General features: G+C 40.9%; 1 protein-coding gene across 17 annotated transcripts in view; it reads right to left on the bottom strand.

Moving 5' to 3' along the window:
* The window catches only part of LOC143259034 (uncharacterized), a 448,485-nt gene that overhangs the window by 361,554 nt on the left and 63,601 nt on the right, over positions 1-23,330 (bottom strand). For 2 of the 17 annotated variants that reach the window (XM_076519784.1, XM_076519783.1), the window contains exon 1: positions 14,009-14,081. The exons of the other annotated variants lie outside the window; for them this stretch is intronic. In XM_076519784.1, coding sequence (XP_076375899.1) covers positions 14,009-14,066 — 58 coding nt within the window. In that variant the 5' untranslated portion in view covers positions 14,067-14,081. Of the gene's footprint in view, positions 1-14,008; positions 14,082-23,330 lie in introns of those variants that run through there. 17 annotated transcript variants of the gene reach the window in all.

Genomic DNA, 23,330 nt, shown 5'->3' on the forward strand with positions numbered 1-23,330 from the left:
ATTTAAAAGCAAGATAAGAGATAATAAATCATTTTACGGAAATACAACGTAGAATTTCAGATTCAATCATTCCAATCAAGTAATACTCGATACAACTGCACTTGTGCCAGCGAATAACAGTTAGAAAAATGGCGTCCTATGTGAAAAAGTAAGACAAAAATTTGATATAACATTCTTTTATTCGGGACTCCGTTTTCGAGAAAATCGACTTTAAAGTGAATCCTTTACAAAGATGAACAAACTTTAAAGTCGATTTTCTCGAAAACTGAGTCCCGGATAAAAAAATGTTTTACCATATTTTTTCTTATCGTTTTCGTGTAGGGTCCACCCTGTATAATAAATCTTACATTTAATATTTTGTCACGAACTACTCGATAAATAATTCGTACGAATATTCAATTAACCGGTTAGCCGTTGCAACGTCTTTGAAAAGTGTCTAAATTACTGTAATTATGCTGCATATGTTCGATTTTCTTCATATTTTGTTTAAACGCAACACTTTTATAAAATATACACTTTAATGGAGAATATCAAAGTATATTTCCTTCTTAGAATACTCGTCAGAAACAGATAATTTGAACAAGTACAAAAGTAAAACGATAATTCGATAGTAAAATAGTAAAATAATTCGGTGGAACGTCATTTTTTTCCCTCAAATAAGCTAATACGATTTAAGTGTGCAGCAAAGCATAAAGTTTAACTCGAACACTTTCTTTCGAATATTTTATCAAATAATATCGAGTTTTACGTAAAAAATTAGATTATTCTAAATATACCTATAATCAAGATTCGCTAGTGATTAGCTAGACTGCAGATGCGATGCATCCGTGAGAAACATGTGTCCAAGAGACACGAGGGAATGGAAACTTCTAAAAAAATTTGAAGATGCTACATCTTCCTCGATTTATTGGGTTGGCAACTAAGTAATTGCCGATTTCAGTTATAGATGTCTCTCTCTTATTATTATTATTATGTTATTTTTTATTATCCGTGAACGTTAGCAACTGGACAAATTGAATGCAGCGGTCAAGGAAAACCGTAAAGGTGTCATTTTCCAGCAGGACAATGCTAGGCCGCACACGTCTTTGTCCACTCGGCAAAAATTGATGGATATTGGTTGGGAATTGATGTTACACCCACCATATAGCTCTGATCTCGCGCCATCGGATTATCACTTATTTCGATCCCTGGACAACTCCCTTCGTGGTCAAACTTTTAATGACGATGACGCTGTAAAACCTCACTTAACTCAGTTTTTGGCCGAAAAGGATCAGACTTTCTACGAGCGTGGAATTTTCAAGTTGTCAGAGAGGTGGCAAAAGGTCATCGAACAAAATGGAAAATACATTACAGATTAAACTTCGTTCCAAGTAAACAAAAATTTTTATTTCATTAAACAAATCAGCAATTACTTAGTTGCCAACCCAATATTAACACCGATGAAAAATAAATGATTCGATTGCTATTTTGCCGCAATCGCCTCTGAAAATTCTCAGATCTCGCATAAAGATCCGCAGTCTAGTGATCGGAATAAGAGATTCAGCCGGGAAGATCTCCGGGGAAAGCGATCGCTGGCGAACACGAGAGCTCGTAGGGTCTGCCTACCGGTGACCTCGATCTTTCTCGCGTTGTCACGATATAATTGTTATTACGTGTCCATGAACGAGCACCGGGTATCCCGACAGACACTGTGGCGCTCGCGTGCACGCCGATCGATTCGCCGGGCATTGCTTCGTGCTAGATAACGTCTCGTCAGCTTATGCACTGCGGCGTGCTCCATTTTCTGTGACTCACCCTTGGACCTTTTTTCAACTCTCTTTCTCTTCGATTTTTTCTACATGTATATACATACATATATATATATATATATATATATATATATATATATATATATATTTCTTTTCTCGCTCGTTTGGTTCCCAACGAAATGAACATTCCTGGCGGGACTTTTTATCCGGAAATCAATTACGAGGACCAGTTCGATTCGTTCCTCGGTGAACTTTTTCTCCTCTCCGCGACGGAGGCTGTTGTCCGTGAACTTGGGACCGGGAAACCGGAAGCTCGCGCGAGGCCTGCTCTCAAAATAATATTTATCGTGACGAGCGGAACAGAGGCGGCAACCAACCAGTTACGGAATGACAAAAATAACGGACCGTGGGAAAGCAAAATACTGCAGATCCGGGATACGGAGCGTACACTTATGTCTGACACACAAATAAGCACGTTTTACACGATGTTCTCGGTAGACGGAGCACGACGCGCGCTCCGGCCGAGATTAGAACGAAAGTCGGAACCGGGGAAGTCGTATATGAACGTGGAAATTTTCGGCGAAACGCGCGGCACGGTCGAAATGGAACACGTTATCTCCAAATGGAGCACTTTGCGTAAAAAGCGGGGACGAAATGCATATTCTAGGATCGAGGTCGTATATCCATCCGTGCCGCAGCGTTCCGGAGCTAAACGATTGCCGCATCGCGACGCTCGAGGACGTTATTTGGAAAACAGGAGCGGAAATGATCTAAGAGACCGCCGAACAAATAAGTACACCTAACGGAGGATCTGTATTTGTGCGGAGATAACAGACCGCTTGATTTCAGAGCACGTAGCAGCTACCAGTCGCCGAGGTGCATCGACGAAGTGCGCCGAAGTAATTGCAGAATGGCCGTGACGAGATAACCAATAATTTACCAATAATATCGTTGTGTAATCTCGGTGATCTCGAGAGACAAGCAATATTTCATGGCATGTTAGTGGAGCATTTTTCCGACACCGCGACCTTCAAACGACGTTGGATTCCGAAGGTTGGTGCGAAACTCATTCGGAACGAGATTTCAAGATTCAACGATTCATTCAGAAGTCATCTATTTAACCCTCTGCACGCGAAGCTATTTTAACCCTAGAAAGATAACCATATGACAACGTACGTAAAAGATAACCATACGCTTCAGAGGCGCATGCTTTTCTAAGGCGTCAATTTTATACTAACAATGGATATTTATTTCAGTTAATCTAGTCATTTTAAAGGTTTGGCATTATCGTAAAAATAAAATGCATTTATATTATATTTTTTTATATTTTAAGTAATTTTAAACTTAAATCACTAGACCTCTATGAAAAATTAACAAAAATCAACAGTCTTCGCAGGCGCCTCTGCGACGTAGGTTATCTTTCTCGGGTTAATTGTAAATATAAAATCATTCTTCTAACTTATAGTATTTCTATTTTATATGACAAAATGCATTTTATGCGTATGATATCGATTCTTGGGACTCGCACAACAGTTACACTCTTAATAAGTTTTTGAATTCGAACTTTGTTGATATAAAATTTATCTTGAAAACGAGATGTAACAAATTTTAGCGGTGCCTCTGAGTCACCACTCGAGTGCAAAGGGTAGATACTAAACCAACTGTGCCAGTCAGAATGGCCGGTTCTACATTTTTTGTTTTCAGTCTTTTGTAGGAAATCATTGAATAGATTTCTTAGTTGATGCATACATTGCATAAAAATAGCAACATGTATTCGTTCACTTTTGTAATTCTTACAAAGCAACGCGTAAAGTGCTCGGTAAGTTTAGTTTTATTGTCCGCTTCGAAACCATTGAAATTATAACAAGGAAACGTTTCTCGTGCATGAAAATGAAATGTTCAGTATGCACATAAGTGCATTCCTTAAATTTTTCGTTATACGCTCAGATAAAAAGGTTGAAGAAACGTAAAAATTATTTCATTATTTTGTCATTTTAAGTAATAGCGAAATTAAGAAATTATTCTAGTCATTGCGGAGTAAACTGCCCCCCCCCCCCTAACATCTCCAAACACATTCAACTCGTTCAGTCGAGTTTTAAGAAAGTTATACTGTTTCAAAAGGTGTCCGAGATGTTTTTACACCGACTGTACATATTCGCAACGAACGACCTAGTATCCTGCTGGCAAAGGACTGATCCGCAAAAATGACAGAAAACGCAATTTCTAAAGGCAACGGTGGTTCGGCGCACGTGCACCGCGACGATAAAAAGCTGCTTGATCGCAGAACAAACAACTATCCGCAGTCGTGGAGCATGAAACTGCATCGACACTGTACACCGTCCAAATAAGTAGAAATCAATGCGCGGGAACGACTAAAAATCCTTGGAACCGTGTTCCCGCGAGAACAAGCGACGCGATACACGTGCACCGTGCGGGAGTCGATCGCGGGCAATCCGATCCCGGAACAAACGGAAACCGGCAAGAATTTATTCGGCAGTGACCCCATTCAAGCGGGGAATCATAGAACGTAGGAAATCCGTCGAACACGCAACGCGTACAATGAATAGAACGGTGCATTGTGGGCGGACACACGCGTTGGAATATCTGCATAGAAGCCTTGTAAAGTCTCTGTTCTCAAAGAGCCGTGGCTGGAACACGTGGGCCAGGATATCTGGTACGTGATAAAGATTTCACCATAGATCAGAGCCGGCGCAACTGGGAACAGTAGCTTCGACTAGTCACGATTCCTGAATGAAATCCTCGAGGATCGCTTTTGTGCCGCGATCGGGCTCGCCGGCGACTGACTGACGCTCGCTTCAATCGACCGGATTATGAATACACGCGAATGTTTGCCGATGGACAAGCTATCGGGCAGCCGCTAAAATAAATTTAACTTTCAAATTGGTTTGCCTGACAGATTGGAAAGCTTCATTAAACGCGCCGCGATGCTGCAACAGTATCTCCGTACGGAGTCACTTTGTTTGTCGAGTGGACGTGGAAAGTGGAGAGCTTTGTTCGCACAGTGATGTCGGGAACGATGCGCCGAGAAAGAATTCTTTACACCTAATTTGATTTATTAACGTGACTTGTCCAATTTTCCTTTCTCCCGCGTTTGCGTCTAAACACTTTGTCGGCCATTTTCACCGGTTCTTTTAGTTATTTGAAGATTGTTTGCACTATAACGTCTTTTGTGGCACATGATTGATTAGATTTCTTGATTCAAGCATACGTTAAAATGAAAATGGTTAAATGTCTACATAAACTCGGTCTTGCTGTTCCTATAGAACAACAAACGTCTGTCATTTCTATGACTAGACTGCGGATTTTATGCATTTATGGGAAAAATGTATAGGTGAAACATAAAATAGTGAGAACGTTAAAAGAAACTGAAAATGTTCATACGTTAATTACAATTTATTAATATTCTTTCAGAGAGAAGTAAGAATGTACTTGGCTGCTAAGTCTCGCAATTGGTGCAGATGATTTTTATTTTGCAGAAAAATCAGCACTTTATTTATAACAGTCACAGTCATGAGACTTTTTTCGTCTTTGTGACTGTTATCAGAACTGTAATCGATGTAACAACTGTTTCCCACCCTTATTCTTATAAAACGAAGTAAAATTCCGATTTTACGAGGACCTCAAGACTCTCCTGCAATATTTCCACTGCTAAGAGAGAAATGATCAGAATCGAAAAAAACTCTAATCGTCGAACCACGAAGGAAATAATGCAATCAAGAACTGTGAATAGAAAGCTTTGGTTCGATGAAAAGATCAGGCTCGTCCAACGGAGCAATCGATTTCCCCGCGATTAATAACGATCTTCGACACCGCGTACACTTTCAAAACTCCGCATTCCCGGTGGTACTTTTGTCCGCAATTAGCCGGTACTTCAGCAACGAGCAATATGAAAGGCAAAATGATTGCCACGAGTTCCATAGCTCGCACACCTGCGTACAACGGGCCATAACGCGATTGTTAGTTGGAAATAGCCGTGCCGCCGCGTGAAAAACGGCGATTCGTTCTGGACGACGGACGTGACGTCACCGCCGTGCCAAATACTTGAGCTGGCTCGGTACCGGAAGTCGTTATTTTTACCGCAGCTCTTTTCTCCGTCGCGCGGACCGCAGCGCGAAGATTCACGCTGGCGCAACGTTTCCTCGAGCACGCCAGCGTGAATCAATGAAAGCCTTCACTCCTTTTCCGACCGCTTCCCGTCGTCCGTCGACGAGAACCGTATTGCTTTACGACCCACATACACACGTATCCCCGCCGTCCTCGTGGCACGTCGTTTCTCCAAGATCGGGCCAAAGAGAAGAAAAAGAACGGAGAAACGGGAAAGACAAACAGTTGCCAATCGACGCGCCGTCTTCGATCGCGAACACTGCATAATCATAGGTTCCGCGTCCTATTTCGATCAGCTGCCGGTCATTCAATTTCTGCGCCGACGGATAGCCTAACTGTTCCTCCAAGTACCCGTAGCGAGGTAATTTAATCGAAGCGAGCAAATTCTGTTTGGATAGGTGATAATCAAGGATTTCCTGCGCGCGGCCGAGCGGGATTTTCTCGAACTTGAATTTACATGATCTCCGAGTCATTTTATATCGCGTCGCTTCATGCTATCAATGTTCTTCGGCTGTCTCGATTTGGATTAATTAAATGTAATGTGCATTTGTACTTGAGACAGTAAATTCTCGCCAATTGTTCCACTGTCTGTAAACGAAAGTGGACCATTTGGAAAGAGGAGACACGATTATTCGAGCTTTGCGGCTCGTTTTTACAGTTGCTACTTTTATTTCATATTTTACTATTATTTAAAATAAAAAAGAAATGTAAAAATACTCTTGATTTTTAATTTCTTTTTATCTCAGCCTATAATGAAAATTTGGAAAATGCGCTTCTTCTCGATAACTTATATATATATATATATATATATATATATATATATATATATATATATATATATATATATGTTGAAAATTTCATTGAAATCGATTGTCAAGCTAGAGCCATTAAAACATGTAAAAATTACTTGTTTAGTTGTTTACATCTCATGTCAAGATCAACCGATTTCGATGAAAGAGATTTTTTTACATTTTTTTATTCCAAATTATAGCAAAATTAGAAAGAAAGTATCTTAGTCATTGTACAGTGAACTAGTTCCTCTAACATTGACAAAAAAAGTCAAGTCATTTGGACCAGTTTTAAAAAAAAGTTATACCGTTTTAAACGGCGTGTAGTCACTATTGCTCCTCACTGTATAGCTGTTGATAATCGACAAGTATAAAAACGATCCGCAAGGCTCGAATAATCGTATCCCCCCTTCCCAAGTTGTCCATTTTTGTTTTTTATAAGGTGAGGAGACAATTAGGGGAAATTTGCTGTACGCGTATATGGTATTGACTTGAGAGACAGTAGCAGAACGCACTAGATTTCTAATTAACTTTAATCGTCAGTACTTGATACTATATCAGGTATCACCATGATTATTTCCAATAAGACAGCAACATGGTGTATATGGATCACTTAATTCCTTGCACTACAATTTATTTCACAGCTACGTTGATTAGCACTTCTTATCTTTAATAATTTTCCTGATAGTATTTGACAACCTTTGTTTCTTGTAAATTAGTTCATTTACATTCATCCCTAGATTTTAATACTATTAGAATCAAATTTCGCCTCGATTTAGAAGAAACTAATAACATTAATTCCTAGTATATTATGTATGAAATTAATTAAAAAAATTATAGTGTTAAATAATTTTTAAATGTTCCGAAACTAATGATAGAATGCAATGATTTCTACATAAGAGAGAGAGAGAGAGAGAGAGAGAGAGAGAGAGAGGGAGGGAGAGAGAGAGAGAGAGAGAGGGAGAGGGAGAGAGAGAGAGGGAGAGGGAGAGAGGGAGAGAGAGAGAGGGAGAGAGGGAGAGAGAGAGAGGGAGAGAGAGAGAGGGAGAGGGAGAGAGGGAGAGAGAGAGAGAGAGAGAGAGAGAGAGAGAGAGTGTCACTTAATTAAAGATCAATCGTGCCAATGGGATTCTTTTTCATAAGCGAATAGAATTGTTCCACGGCACTGAAAAGTTTCCGAAAAAGTAGAGACACGAAAATCGCGGAAGGAGAGCGCGAAGAACTCGAGAACGCTTTTAACGCCAGCGTCTGGAGACTCGACAACTCCAGAGTACGTCTTCATCCAATTACGCTGCATGTAACCGGCCACGTCCAATGTAATTGACCACTGGCGGATACCCAGAAGTGTGTCAATTTAATGTCTCAGTGACACGCGTCACATTATTGTGCGAACGTGGAGCGGCGTGAGTCACTACGAATTTGCGCAGGTCAGATCGATAGGACGATTCTTTTGCATCCAACGCGCGGTCAATATTCCAGAATTGTTCAAACTTTCCAATGACTGGTTCGCAATATCCGATAGAAAGCACGCGGGTGACATTCAGAAATTTTAAATGGCTTTTTATGTTTAATCGTTTTACGTCAATCTTTTGAACTTTTCTTCCTGTATATTTTCAGTTCAATATGAATCTTACGCAGTGTGTGGAAATTTATTGCAATCGTTAGCTCTCAGTTCGCATCATCCATGATGGGAATAATATCAATAAAATATACATTCTCGTATAAATAAACTGCGGATTTTATGGATTTATGACAGAAATGAGCAAATGAGATGCAAAGCTGTAATAACTTTAGAAGAATTTAAAAATATACTTATATTATCTTTGTCATATTGAAATTATTAAACATTATATTAATATTATTAATATAACATATATTAATATTATTAATATAACATATATTAATATTATTAATTAATATTATTAATATTATTAATTAATAACATATTGCCTAACTTCGGTGTTTTTCACTCGACATAGAAACATTTTATTTTACATAAAAATCGGCAGTCTGTTTATGTCGCTTTAATAAGTTATACATTAAACGCTTGTTACGATTTATCTACTCGTGAACAAAACAGGGCCGGCTGCAACATTTGAATATTATTTTTTGGAACAAGATAACAGATATAGATTTCCTATTCCCTTAAAAAATTTATTAACACGAATCATAATCAGCTGATCATAAGCTTGCAGAGCAGGATTGCTCGAATTTTGTAACGAAATGACCGTACGCGTCTCAATGTTTGTCTTCCATAGAAAATTATTCATCGAAGAAACATCCTCCTCAGAATCACAGTCATACGATTACACGGAACGATTCGAGATAAATAGAAGGCAATAAAAAGGGTACACACTACACGTCAACTGCGTCGCATCCTGCGATAACTATCACCAAACGATCGAAAGAAATTGTGCACGAACCGAGAAGAATCATGACGATGGTCATTCACTCATCGACACTCGTCGCGGAAGAAGCATCGCGAGAGAGACAAGTCGGTCAGATTTTTTCCTGACGATCTCACACCACGATTGGAGTGCATCGGAACGATCGAGTCACACGACTCGCGACGTTTTGCCAAGGAGATCGACGATCCGAGAAGAATTATGACGATGGTCATTCACTCATCGACACTCGTCGCGGAAGAAGCATCGCGAGAGAGACAAGTCGGTCAGATTTTTTCCTGGCGATCTCACACCACGATTGAAGTGCATCGGAACGATCGAGTCACACGACTCGCGACGTTTTGCCAAGGAGATCGACGATCCGAGAAGAATTATGACGATGGTCATTCACTCATCGACACTCGTCGCGGAAGAAGCATCGCGAGAGAGACAAGTCGGTCAGATTTTTTCCTGACGATCTCACACCACGATTGGAGTGCATCGGAACGATCGAGTCACACGACTCGCGACATTTTGCCAAGGCGATCGACGATCCGAGAAGAATTATGACGATGGTCATTCACTCATCGACACTCGTCGCGGAAGAAGCATCGCGAGAGAGACAAGTCGGTCAGATCGTTTCCTGACGATCTCACACCACGATTGGAGTGCATCGGAACGATCGAGTCACACGACTCGCGACGTTTTGCCAAGGCGATCGACGATCCGAGGACGCGTTACAACAATGCTCGGTTGTTCTTGTGTCAGTCATTGAACGCTGACTCAGAAAGTGACTGTGCACAGCCATCGGCGGCGTCGGTGCGATTCACGCGTTGTTTTTCTTTGCCGCGTCAGCGCCACCGAAAGTATCCCAGATGTCCTATAGATTTAAATCCGGTGGCTTGTTTTACGACATCCGGTGTTCAATTCCATCCCAGCCGGTTTCGTTTAGAATTGCGGAGCGCCTCGAACGTTTCCACGGATAGAGTAACGAGAACGCGTCGATACCGCGTCGTCGCAGCCTGTGTCGCATGACTCTCGCGTGCAAATCGACAGCATTTTCACATGAAAGAGTTTCGCCCAACCGACTGCCAGAACCTGAACATGCCTAAAATTTCCATTGTTTTATAGGTAAATAGCTGATCGGATTTTTCTTTATAAAATCATTAATTAGCTGTTCTACTCTATCGTATGTAATATCTAGAGCACTGCGTAAATTATCCACTTTTAGAGCTATCCTTTTTAGAACAAACTTAACACAGTATGAATCTATTACTCGGATTCGCACTCTTGCGAATTCTGTAATACTCCGTTGATTTTTTTTCTAGCTCTAGAGTTGCTTTCAGATGCTCTGCTATTTTGACTATTAAAGGTAATTCAAAATCTTCTTTAAATACTTCTTCTTTAACTAAACAAGACAAAATGACTGGTTTCTTCTAATTTTTCCTTTTACGATTCCTGATATTGTAAAAAATGTTTCCATGAGAAATTTTTAGGTGAACTTCTTTACTCAAGCATTTATTATAATAAATGCTTAAATAAATATTAATATAATAATATATTCAAATAACGCTAGAACTACGTAGCCCTAGACCTGATTTAATGTTTATTGCTTTATAATTTCTATTATAATAATTTATTTAGTAATAAACATTAATCAGGTCTAGGGCTACGTAGTTCTAGCGTTATTTGGATATATTATTATATTAATATTTATTAATATTATCAATATTTAAAATATTATTTAATAAAAATTATAATAAATATAATAATATTAAATATTATAATAAAAATTATAAAGCAATATATTATAAAGCAATAAACATTAATCAGGTCTAGGGCTACGTAGTTCTAGCGTTATTTGAATATATTATTACATTAATATTTATTAATATTATCAATATTTAATATATCATTTAATAAATATATTCGAACTCGTTATTTTGCTTCCTCGTTCCTATTTTCGCGCAAAAATCTTTGTCTTTTCCTTTAATTTGTATTACATACTCTCGTTTACTTTATTTTGTCATCTTTTCATATCATCGATTTACCGCAACTCTTCTCCGACAATTAAAACAAACAAACAGAAAATCATTCGTTAACGAAAACAACTTTTCACTCCAAAAACCAGTGAAACGCGCCTAACGCGTGATGTATAGTCGCGCCGGTCTCCAAAATTGTATTCCGACAGATTAGCATTTCGATGCAGGAGCCACAACTTTGCATAATTTCGGGTTAGCCTCTCTCCGGAGAATTTTTCCTGCGACAGGAATTCATGAATGGGAAATTCGTGCCGCGATAATCGCCACTGTCGTCGACGACTATTTCGGCGGCGCACGTGGGCTGCGCTTGAACAGAAGAGCAAAGATCGAGGAGGGCACGAGCTCGGGCCGAGAGGAACGAGCAGAAAAACGTCGATGACGCGACTCGCTGTTAGATACATAGCCGACACGCCGTCGCCGTCGCCGCCGCGCCGGTTGCATCACAAGTGGGATTAAATCGAATAAGCAATTAGGACGTGCCGATGCGATTAACCGAACGTTTTCTGGCGTAATCTGTAGGGCTTCCGCGCTACCGCGATATTTGGAGTGGAGAAGTCCCCCGGAGCTTTTCTTTCGGAAACGACCCGTTCTTACATGCGTATTCTCCTACAGCGACAGCGCTTCCCATCCTCGGATCGATAAGACGTTGATTCTACCTTCGTTACGCACGCACGCTTCTCAAAGTCCCCTTGCGAGCCCCAGTCCCTCGAATATACCGGGTGGTCATTCTACATGCAAAAGTAAGTCGAGAAGGAAGAATATTTTTTTTTCATTTATAGCAGCGTCGAGCCCGCGCGACTTCGAGAAGTAGAATTGTTATGTCATGGCCAGACGCGCCCTATTCAATAGCGCATTATTTTTTCAACGTAATTTTCTTCGAAAATGGAGCCTTAACCGTAGAATGACTACAGGTTTAACCTTCAGCTGGTGGCGTACGTTAATTTGACGTTTTATCGTACTGCAAAACAAGCTATGAAAAAGGTCACCGGTAAAATGTTAATAGTCGGAGGAAAGCCGAAGCTGGGTCATATATCATCCAACATAAAATTTCTTTATTTATGTGAAGAGAAGATCGATTTTTCGCCAGATTTAAATTTAAATTCATTAGGCTACATTGCTGGGTCATATATCATCGAAAATAAAATTTCTTTATTTATGTGAAGAGAAGATCGATTTTTCACCAGATTTAAATTTAAATTCATTAGGCTATATTGCTGGGTCATATATCATCCAAAATAAAATTTCTTTATTTATGTAAAGAGAAGATCGATTTTTCGCCAGATTTAAATTTAAATTCATTAGGCTATATTGCTGGGTCATATATCATCCAAAATAAAATTTCTTTATTTATGTAAGGAGAAGATCGATTTTTCGCCAGATTTAAATTTAAATTTATTAGGCTATATTGCTGGGTCATATATCATCCAAAATAAAATTTCCTTATTTATGTAAAGAGAAGATCGATTTTTCGCCAGATTTAAATTTAAATTCATTAGGACACATGTTTTCAGCAACTTTTCTCTAAAGAAACAATATTATATTATAGTGAATGAGTGAAAAGATACGCTAATTTTATTATAGATTTTAAACAATTCAGGTCAAAATAAAGCTTAGTCAGACTACGCTTAAATGTAAAAATATTATTCTACATTTTCTTGTCTGTAAGATCATCTATTCCCTGTTATACCACCAGCTACTGGCCACCCTGTGTATGAACATCAAACGGAATAGGCTAAGGTAGTGGTACCTATTACGAAACATTGTTCAGATTTGACCCCTGCTTGGAACAGTAGCACAAATAATGCAATAAAAGATCGACAGAGCATATAAATGTGGATGTCAAAATTCTACCCAGAAGTGCTCGCGTAACAAATTTTATCTTGCGTCCAGATAGACACTATTCATAGCACTGATTTATTTTTCACAGAATATGGATAATTGACAAGTAATCTGACATTGCCAGCGTTTCTAGAACTGTGATGTGGGAACTTTATGAAATTGCTAATATCTGTTGGCGAGTCACATGTTGCCGATACAATCCATCCACTAAAGAACAAGTGAGGAAAAATGTGAGCGAAAAAGTCGCAGGTGGAAACAATGCTCATTGTTTCCGATGGTTGATAGAATTAGTACCTCGAAGACGCGGACAAAAGAGTCACAAGGAACTAATTGTTCGAAAGACACTAACCAGGACAATGTTTCTAAGCGAATATACCGACACACCGATCATACCGACGCACACAACACACAAAATCTTTGCGATCACTTTATCCACAAAACTGCAAAACTCTCTCAATTCAAGGATCGAGTTCCCAACGAAGAGAAACCGTCGTGCCGACGCAGTAAACTCAAACACGACCGGAATAATCTCTCGAAAAACAGAAAAATGATTTCCTCGAGCTGTTTTAAAGATCCCTACCCACTGCAAGCCACATAAAGCTTGTTGTGCTAAGCTCGAGATCCCGTTGGATTATTCCGGGCATTCCCCACACACTGTACACCGAGCAGCGAAGCGGTATAGCCTTCGATCTTATCGTAGATTTGCGACTTTGACCGAATAGAATAGTAAAAGCTAGTGTGTACCGGCGGTGGAAGCTAAAGCGTTCGTGGAAAGCTGATCGAACGGACCGAGAACTGCCTGGAGGAGCAGAAAGCGACGTGCAAAGTGGCGAGAGAGTGGGTGTCCTGGCCGGAGCGATCGTTTCGAGGGTGAGAACACGAAGAGAGAGAGAGGCTGGTCGTTAACAGGATCACCCAGATATCGAGATCGGACGGAATCACGACGATGCGAGAACAAAACGAAGAGAGCGTGGGGAAGCCGGAAAAGCGCTGGTGAAAAAGCGTAGTTCCCCGGCACGTCGGCCGAGAGCTGAACGAAGCGTCCGCGGCAGCGTGGACGTGCAAAAAGGAAGCGTGGTTACCTCGAACGATGGTGGTGACGGGCCAATCGGAGGCATCGAGCCTTTTGCAACACCACATATCGCCGCGACCACTACGATCGGCCGAGAAAACAATTGCCGAAGAATGCGATTCAGGAAGTGAAACCTGGACGACGACGACGACGACGACGACGACGAGGAGGACGAGGAGGACGACGACGATCCGTGCCGCGGCTTGTGCGTGGAAAACGCACACAGTCGGTTTCCACGTCCCGACAGAGGGGAGCGCAGTGAACTTGGCGTCGCGACGGAGCACGGCGCCGGCAAATGGCGTCTGTGGTCGATAGGCACGTCGCCCCGCTGGTTTTCCCTCTGTTACGACAACGCCGATCGAAGTTTGCATGGGGGACCAGAAGATGGTGTTGGCCGGGGGTTGCTCGCCCCTCGTTCTCTGCCGCCCCGAAGACCTTGACGAACACCTCTGGTTCTTTCGTTCTCGGTCGCGGACTCACGACGACGTCACGTCTTGCGCCATCTTTGTGACGTCAATCAGATCTTCGCGGAACCCTGCCGCGATCGATTCTTTTTTCCTCGGTCGAGGGCTGCTTCTCGATAGGGTTTTGGGGAAATTTCGCGCGGGCTTCGGTTCTTGGAATACCGACTGCGCTTTGATCTCAGGACTGGTGACCTTGAAAGGCTTGGTCGTTCTCGATCGGATAACTCTTCTTATCCTGATAATCGTTAAATTTTGTTGGTTTCACGTTTCTTTATATAATATTCGATTTAATTGGACATTTGTCCTTGGTTACCATTGTGCAGATACCAAAAACTTGTTGGACTTCGTAGTTCCAATGTATCTTTTACACTTCGAATGTAAGTTCATTTATAATTATTGATGAAGCTAGAGATCTATAACAATGTTGCTAGTCGGATTTTTGTTTGCTGTGCAAAAGGTTACAGCTGAGAAAAGACTATTCGTCAAGCGTTTGAAATTTATAATATTGCATACATGAAATTTTTGCTTTCTGAGGTAGTTATATAGAATGTGTATAGAAAACAGTGTTCCAATAATTTGTCTTCGATTTTATTCACTTGTGAAGCGTTATGATTTGTTAAAATTGAAGAGTATTTGTGATACTGTCTTTCCCGTAATTAGTTCTCAAATTATTGTCCACTCGATAGTGATTTTTCTCTGTCGCAAAGAAATCGTGTCAACTTTTACCTTCATGAAGGTTTTTTTGTTTGATAAATGTATACTTTACTCTCTATTAAATATATATATATATATATTATGTTCCACATCACTTTTATTTATGTGATTAGCGATGTTGAAAGATTGCCAATATTTCAGTGAACTACATTATATCTCATAACAATGCTTTTTTTAATGTCATTAAAATCAGAACGGTTAGGAATAATTGAAATCGAAGTAATTAGCTGTGAATTCGTGTCTATAAAATTTGTTGAACGTTTTTAATTAGATTAAACTTAGAGGAACATGTGTGTGTGTGTGAGAACTCAGAAGTAGATGAGATCGATGAAAAATGATACTAACTCATTGAAATCCATAATTACAAAAGAAAATTTCTATTAAAGTATAACGATATAAAGTATATAAATAATGATATAAATTTCTATTAAAGTATAATGACATAAACGAATATTTAGTACAGTAGATACTCATTTATCAAAACATATTTTTACAATATTCTGCTATCCAAATGTTTCATTATCTAATCATTGTATTACTTAGATACATTATCGTTTAATACAGGACTTGAATAAAATGTTTCGACAATACAATATCTCGGAATTGGAATATTACAAAAATAAATCTTCAGATAAGAGAGTCTCTACTGTATTTATAAATATATTTCTAAATATCGTATCCTGTTCATTTTTTATAAAATTGCAGTAAATAATGTCATCATTTCATTTCGAAGCGTTCTTGTTCTCACGAAAACGAGTAAAAATAATTTCGCATTTGAAGCGAAATATTCCATCCACGCAGCGTCCGAAGTTTCTTCTAAGCTGACAATGCATAAACGCCCGAGGATTTTACGAGATAACCGGGCCATTCGCAAGGAACTCTGTTATTTGTGCCCGGTCGTTAAGAATTCACTTGGGCTCGGGTCGATAGTTTCCAAAATCCGAATCTATAGAGCGAGATATTATGGGCGGCCGTTTAAATCACCGCGGAACGTTCAATCGAGCGTGCGAAGTCGATATTAACCTCGCCGCAGACCTTGCTTTCAGAGCTAATCTGTGCGAACGCGGGAGCCCTCGCAAGTACGCCCCTGAGGCCTCGAGAGACGGTGCTACCGCGGTCGATCGATCGATTTATGGGTTCGACCTCGCTGCTTCGGCATGGATCCACCTCCGCGAATCACCGGGAACGGTGGAACACGACGGCCGGCTTATGCGAGTTTCGCCAAGATTCTCATCCCACGCTGATAACGCAGATACGCCGCGCCGTGGTCCCTTGACCCCGAAAAATCCGCACCGTTTCTCCCATGTTAGGCGTCCTAACGCCTCCGACCGACTATCGAAATCTAATCGGCTGCTTCTAGCTTGGGGAAGCATCTCGATGGGACTATCGTTTAAAGAGACTCGCCGCGTTATTAGCTGGCGGAGTACGATAACCCGAAGACGTCGTAGATCAACGATCCAGTCGAGATGTCTACTGCAGTAGGAGAATATCAAATTCGAAATAAATTATCCTAGCTTTCATCCGACATTTCTCGAAGAAGAGAAATAATTAAGGCACCGGAAAAAAAGGGAAAAAGGTCACATACGCGTACGTGCCTTTGTCAGTAAAACATTTATTTTGATTATGCTGATATAGATGCGTGGAAGGAAATACATAATAGTTGAGACGTTTGATGAGAGTATGTGCTTTTTTTCGTAAATCTTCTATAGATATTGACTCTGTGCTGATTTAGATATACATTGTGTACACTCGCGTGGTGATGGAACTCGTAAAGAATGTAACGTACAGAATAATTATTTAAGAAAATTAAATATTTTCTTCATTTTCGTACTTATTTTCTTTTATTTTTGAAGTATAATATGTCGAATAATTTGTAATGAATTGGCGAACAAATTTAGTGGACAGAAAATACGATTTTTTGACGATTTATTATAGTGATGAAAGAAGACCACGTAAACCAATTTGTTAAACGTTGTATAAAAACTGCTTATCAACATCAGATCATTACCTCTTTTTTCAGAACATTTAAGGGCATATTATGACATTTAAAAAAAAATAGATCCTTAGTATCCTATTACTCCTCATTAAATAATGCCTTAACACGTTGGCTGCCGCGCGAATTTTACGTGACTTACCCAAGGCGCCAACATGAATTTTTCATTGTGCGATGCATATTATTTTGAAATATTATTTACAGCAGATAAGTTTAGTTGTATAAACTTGTTTTATGCATTTTTCGTGGCGGGGGTCACCGGTGACCCCCAAGGCGCCGCAGACCATTTTTGCGATTATTATTGGATTATTTTCTCTCTTTTGAATACTCAGAAGTTTTTCCTTCTAGCATATAAGTTACAAAAACGAATCGACGCCGAGAGTCTCGCCAGAGTACCATTAGATAAACAATGATTTCATATGTATATAGAACAGAGTGCTCTTTGTCTTTAGGTGACGTTTTTGGTTTCGTCTTTGTGAATAGTCTTCAGTCTCCTGGAGCAATCAGGAGAGTAAAGACGGTCCTTCCTCGTACATCAAATTAATAAACTAAAAGGGATAAGTTTAATTCACTGCGTTTTACTTTTATTTATCTACCCATTTCCAATAATTATATTTCAATCTCCGAGTTTAGGATGAAGTTAGCGATGTATTTAGTGAAATGTTCTAATGATGAAGATTGCACTTCACCAAGCGATTACGTACAGAAAAAACGTCGTCATGAACTTGAAAGGGAACCGGGAAGTATGCGAAATATAAGGCGATTTTGCGAATTGTGTTATGAAAAAAATGCAAAACAGCTAGGAAGAATGAGAGCAAAGAATTGCACTAAGAAAGTGGCGACATATTGTGCTGACTGTTCTGGTTCACCTTTTCTGTGCCTACCGTGTTTCAATGTGTTTCATCGTTATGCGCACAAATAACATGTATATTTTCCTTGTATTAATGAAATTATTTTTGCATGTTCTGTACGGCATTAATTTCTTCAAAGCATTACGGAAACAATGGTATTATTTAGAAATTTATAAGTATCGATGTTTACCCTAATTATGTATTTTAACTATTTGTCGCGTCGCCGGTCACCGGTGACCCCCACGGCAGCCAACGTGTTAATGAAAGCGTTGAAATCGATTTTCTCGAAATGGCACATTGGCGCATGTTCCGCGCAAGGCCCCGTTTCCATCCAATGCCCCAATTGTTAGATCCGCTCTTCTTCGAAGAGCGTTTCATCTTCGTTACAGCGTTTGTCCAATAACGTCGCGCACATCGATAGACACAGGCTACTTTGTGTTCACCGTCGTTGGTTGACGATATCTTGCTCGACAGCATACCAAGAATACTATACCCCGTTCGGAAATTCATGGAACAAGATCGAAAGTTGTGGTATTCCAAAAGGATTAGGTTCACAAATTGCTGCTTCATCTCCCTCTCGAAAGAATCCCGTGTCCATGTAAAACAGGATGGAAAGTGGAAGGATTCTAAAAGGATTAGTTCCGCAGATTGGTATCTCTCGCCGAACGAAGCCGATCGGAGTTGTTGCTAGCCGAACACGAGCCCGAACTCGCCTCCTCATCTACCGACCGATGTGTTGGAAAGGACTAGGTGTATTGTAGGCATTGTGTTGCAATCTGCTACCAGGTGTCAACGCTGCATTTCGATGTTATCGCGTGAGCGATGTCTAACTATGCCGTTCACGTTTGCGGGAAGAGTCGTTGGAACACCGAGAGCTTGTATTTTTCTCCTGCCTTCAAGGTTCCACGAGCAATCCTTGCGAAGCGCGACGAATCAGTCTCCGCGCGTCGCCTGCAGAATTTTCTCTTCCCGCGAGAAGAATTTTCGAAAACCATGGAGCGCGTTTTCTTGTCGCTATCAGCTTCGATATAACGGCAGCTATCGGGCTGAAACGCATGCTACGCAGGTACGAATACAGTAAAAATAATACGCGCCGCCTTCGTAACCCGAGTAATCGATAACCGAGGGAACGGAGAGTAATGGTACACGGTAGGACAGAGTGGATCGGATATAAAAGGACTCTGAAAGGACGCGAGTGCGTTCACCTCGTCTTATCCCTGTCTAAAGCAGTCAGTCTCGCGTCCACGTGCTTTTATGGTGTTTCGCATCTGGCTGCCCTTATGGCGCTCCGGGGCCGGTGTCTAGCTCTACTCGTCCCGAACTTTTTCTCCGATCGCTGTCTCTGATAGCGACCGATGTGCAACTATATCATCGCATCGAGTTGTCTCCCTTACGGTCGAGTTTACAAGCTGCTACACTCTGTATTTCCCGGCACGTCCCACGGTTTATTCATCGAATCCTATTAAGATTCATGGGGCCATGTATCGAGACCATGGGGTTCACAATTTGTGCGAAAGATTGTGCAGCAAATGTATTCGTTAAGAGATTAACGAGGTTTATACGTTTCTGTCCAACATTCAGGACAAACCAATCGACGGAAAAACAAGGACACCATTTTTACAGATTACAAATCAGCTCTCATTTAAGTAAGTTTACGTTACTCGAGATGATCTGCTGTCGTAAGATTGATCCTGTTAACCAGTTAGCTGTTGCGTTCTCTTTGAAAAGTGTACCTGAAATCTATCGCAATGGAAACAACAACCGTGTACAATATTTTCATAATAATTGTTTGTACCTTTAACTTGTTCATTTTATTTCGTCCAAATATCCAAAACATCTTAAAATTATATTTAAATAGCTTACTTTTCAATAAAATTGAAATTTGAACAGTAAATTGTAACTACTTTTTACGCACGACAAGTATACTCGTCGAAAACAGCTAACTGGTTAAACAATGCATTTAGCTGTTGATCACAGATTTTTTAGAAGCTACTTAAGATGTACCGGTGGATGAAATAAAAATATGAATATGCAAAGCTAACTTACAGTAATGCAATCAAACTTGATGCAGAAAGAGCTAAATTTAACGTTGAAATTTAATAAAATCCTCCTCCCCGCAATAATAGCATTATAAAAATCGATTTGAAACGAACGGAGAACAATGACGTCCGACTTGAATTTTAAACGCAACACACCGAAGGGAGTTAAATACCGTCGCGTTTCCACGGAGCGTTTAATACCAGAATATGAATTGTGCAACGCAATCATGCTTCGAAACTGTTCGAACTAAAGCTATTAAACTACCATCAGCCGGCTGAAGAGCAAATAAATTTTCGATGCGCCCGAACAATCCAGACGTCTCTCCGCCGAGACGGTACGAGCTTCCGCTCGACATCGGATTTAAATATTCCATCAACATTACAGGGCCCGGGCACGGCTCGAGTTTCGATGTTACAGAAGCATCCCGCTTGCGCGAGGAACGTGGATGCGCCGGCAAGGCGGGATTAAACGGGAAAATTACGGGTTTGCAGTGGACCGGGAGGCCAGGCTCGGCAAAAAATAAAGAAAGCGGAGGCACCCCGGCATCCCGGTGGATTCCACGGGTACGTAGCCCTGTGGTCAAGCTAATTTATTGCACCCGCTGGACCCGGCCGTAATGATCCTCGTGCCGAAATCCTCGAGCGCGCGCGTCCCCTTCCCCGTTTCGGCGTCGATGTCCTCGGGAGAAAATCGAAGAACAGGAGGATGCAAGAACATCCAGGACATCCTTCCGAAGAAGAACGTGTGCCCGAGACAAGCGCGAGCCGGGAATCGTGGGAGACGAGGCAGATAGCAGCGCGGAGATACGGCCGATAAGATGACTGAAGAACGGAACCGGACTCTCTTCCAGGGAACCGAGACGCAAGAATTCTGGGTAGACGGTGGAATCCGGGGAAGAAAAACTCGGGGAAGCGTACTAATTGAACGTGGAAGAGGCGGCATCAATTATGGCGGAGCCGGCTAACGTTTTCATTTCCATCTGGCGAGAAAAAGAGAGGAAGGACTGGGTCCACCGAGCGGGAAACCGCCGCCGCAGCCGTGAGAAGAAGCTCGCGCGAATAGTAGGCCAAGGGAAAACAAGTAAAGCGAGCCGGTGCTATCGATCGCGCCGCTAATTGCGAATTCCTTGTTGGCCAGCTGCGCGCTACCGGGAGAGAGAGAGAGGGGGGATCAATCGCCGATAAGAGGTGATAAGAGATCAGGAAACGGAGACCTGACGCAACCTTATCCGGCTTCGCTCTAAGTGGACCCGCCGCGGCCGCTTCGAATGCCAACTTTCTGACAAAATTCCGGAAGGATCGTTCACCGTGGCTAAATATAACGGCCGAATGTCGCATAGTTTCAAACTGGAATCCACCGTGCGCTGAAACACGCGGAACTCGCGGCTGAAAAGAGCACGCGAGAGTGCGGTTCAGCGCCGAGCTATACAGGGTTGCATGCTGCAGCACGTACGCCCCACTGGTTTTGCGACATGACTGTGGCAACAAATATTCTGGTCCGCGGAGTAGTGGGAATTTTTTCAGGCTAATGATTTAGAGAATCTTTATGGAGATGTTCCTCTTTATGATATTTTATATTCCGTCATGCGTGGTTGGAGGAGACATACACGGGAATATTTCCGAGTCTAACACGTCGAGTTTAATGAAATTTTATTTTTTAAAAAACGAAATTACACAGTTTGTTGAAAAATATTTGACACGTATTATTTTATGTGCAACGGTCTGTATATAGGCGGTGAAAACAGCTTTCAAAGACGAGAATAAAAAACATTAGATATCTTAGGAACTAAAGGATATGTGGAATAATGTACTTTTTTCTAAATGTGTATTCTTTTTTTCCCCCTAATGTCTAATCCAGCTAAAACATGTGAAAATTAGCTGTCCCAACTTACGATTATTCCATGTATGGCTGAAACAACCGCAGAAAGACATGAAACTTTCGAAACTCTTTGAGTATGTTTCGAGTAATTTTTCTATAAAAGATATTGTTTAAAAACAGCAGAATCAGGTATTATAGATCATGCAAGGTGACAGAAAGTAATCGCACGATAGGAAGATTTTTTCAGAAGAATTTTGTGTGGATTCGCTTATTTTCCAGAACTAAAAAATAAAACTATACGCCATCCACGATTAAAATATTACAGTAATAAAAATATTAAATATTATTTATTTGTTATGCCTATATGTTACTTCAATTCGACTTCTAAGTATACCGTGTCATGCAAGCACATACTATACGATAGCACATGATAACTACTGTACGTTATTATTCTATTACTTTTATAGCGTGTAATTTAATTTATATAAAAGCGTGCTATACCATTAAATACGTATTACGACGAAATTAAGAGAAGAAGAAATGAATGAAATAAAACATTGTCCACACAATAATTTCAATTGCTATAAAATCTTTATCTCTCAATTAATGATAGATAAAATACACTTTTGCAATGAAAGTACAATGATTAAACAATAAGAAGATACGAAATACCGTCCAGTCATTTTGCCCAGCTAGAATCGGAATTTCCACCATTGTGCAGTGGAGGGTTAAGGAGTGAAACTGTTTTATAGCCGATTACTGGGTATATGCACCAACACGATACGATCGTTTCTGTGATTTCTACGTCGTGGAACCACTTATCCGACACTTGTCACCACGTAATGTAGACCGCCTTGTACATTCGCGCGGTTAGCTTGACCAATAATATCTCGCCGGTTGCTGAGGGAGCTAGTTCTCGTTTCGGCTCGATCGTTCGATACTCCTCGAACAAATTGGCGTGAAATAAAAACACGCGTGTGCCCCTATTCACGGCTAACGGACAATGAGTGGCGGTGTGTCGATCGCAGGTCAGATCAGCTAGGAACGCGGGCTCCACTTGGTGGAAGTCGTTTGACGAGGTAGTTATCGTTCGTAAATCGTCATTACTGTTACAGTACGTTGTGCTGGCTGGCTACCGGCTCCGCGTTTTTCCGATCTTGCCAACTGGTGTCACGATAAAGTCTTGTCCGGATCGCAGACGTTTACCATAATTTATCCGGTGCCCGGGGATCTCGTCTTGTTTCGCGCCGATAGGGATCTAGTTTAAACCCCTGTCCGCGGGTAGAGGGCCGGGATGAATCGATCGACAAACAACGTCCTATGACAGCTGCTATCATTGCGAATAAATTGCGTATTCTCGGGTGTACAGGCCAAATGAGAATGACAGAAGTATCCTAGACGTTCTATAAATTATTGGGCGTATTTTAATGCGACGAGAAGCTGAAGGGTTTC

Source organism: Megalopta genalis, chromosome 3 (assembly GCF_051020955.1).
Source record: "Megalopta genalis isolate 19385.01 chromosome 3, iyMegGena1_principal, whole genome shotgun sequence".
Taxonomy (NCBI): Eukaryota; Metazoa; Arthropoda; class Insecta; order Hymenoptera; family Halictidae; genus Megalopta; species Megalopta genalis.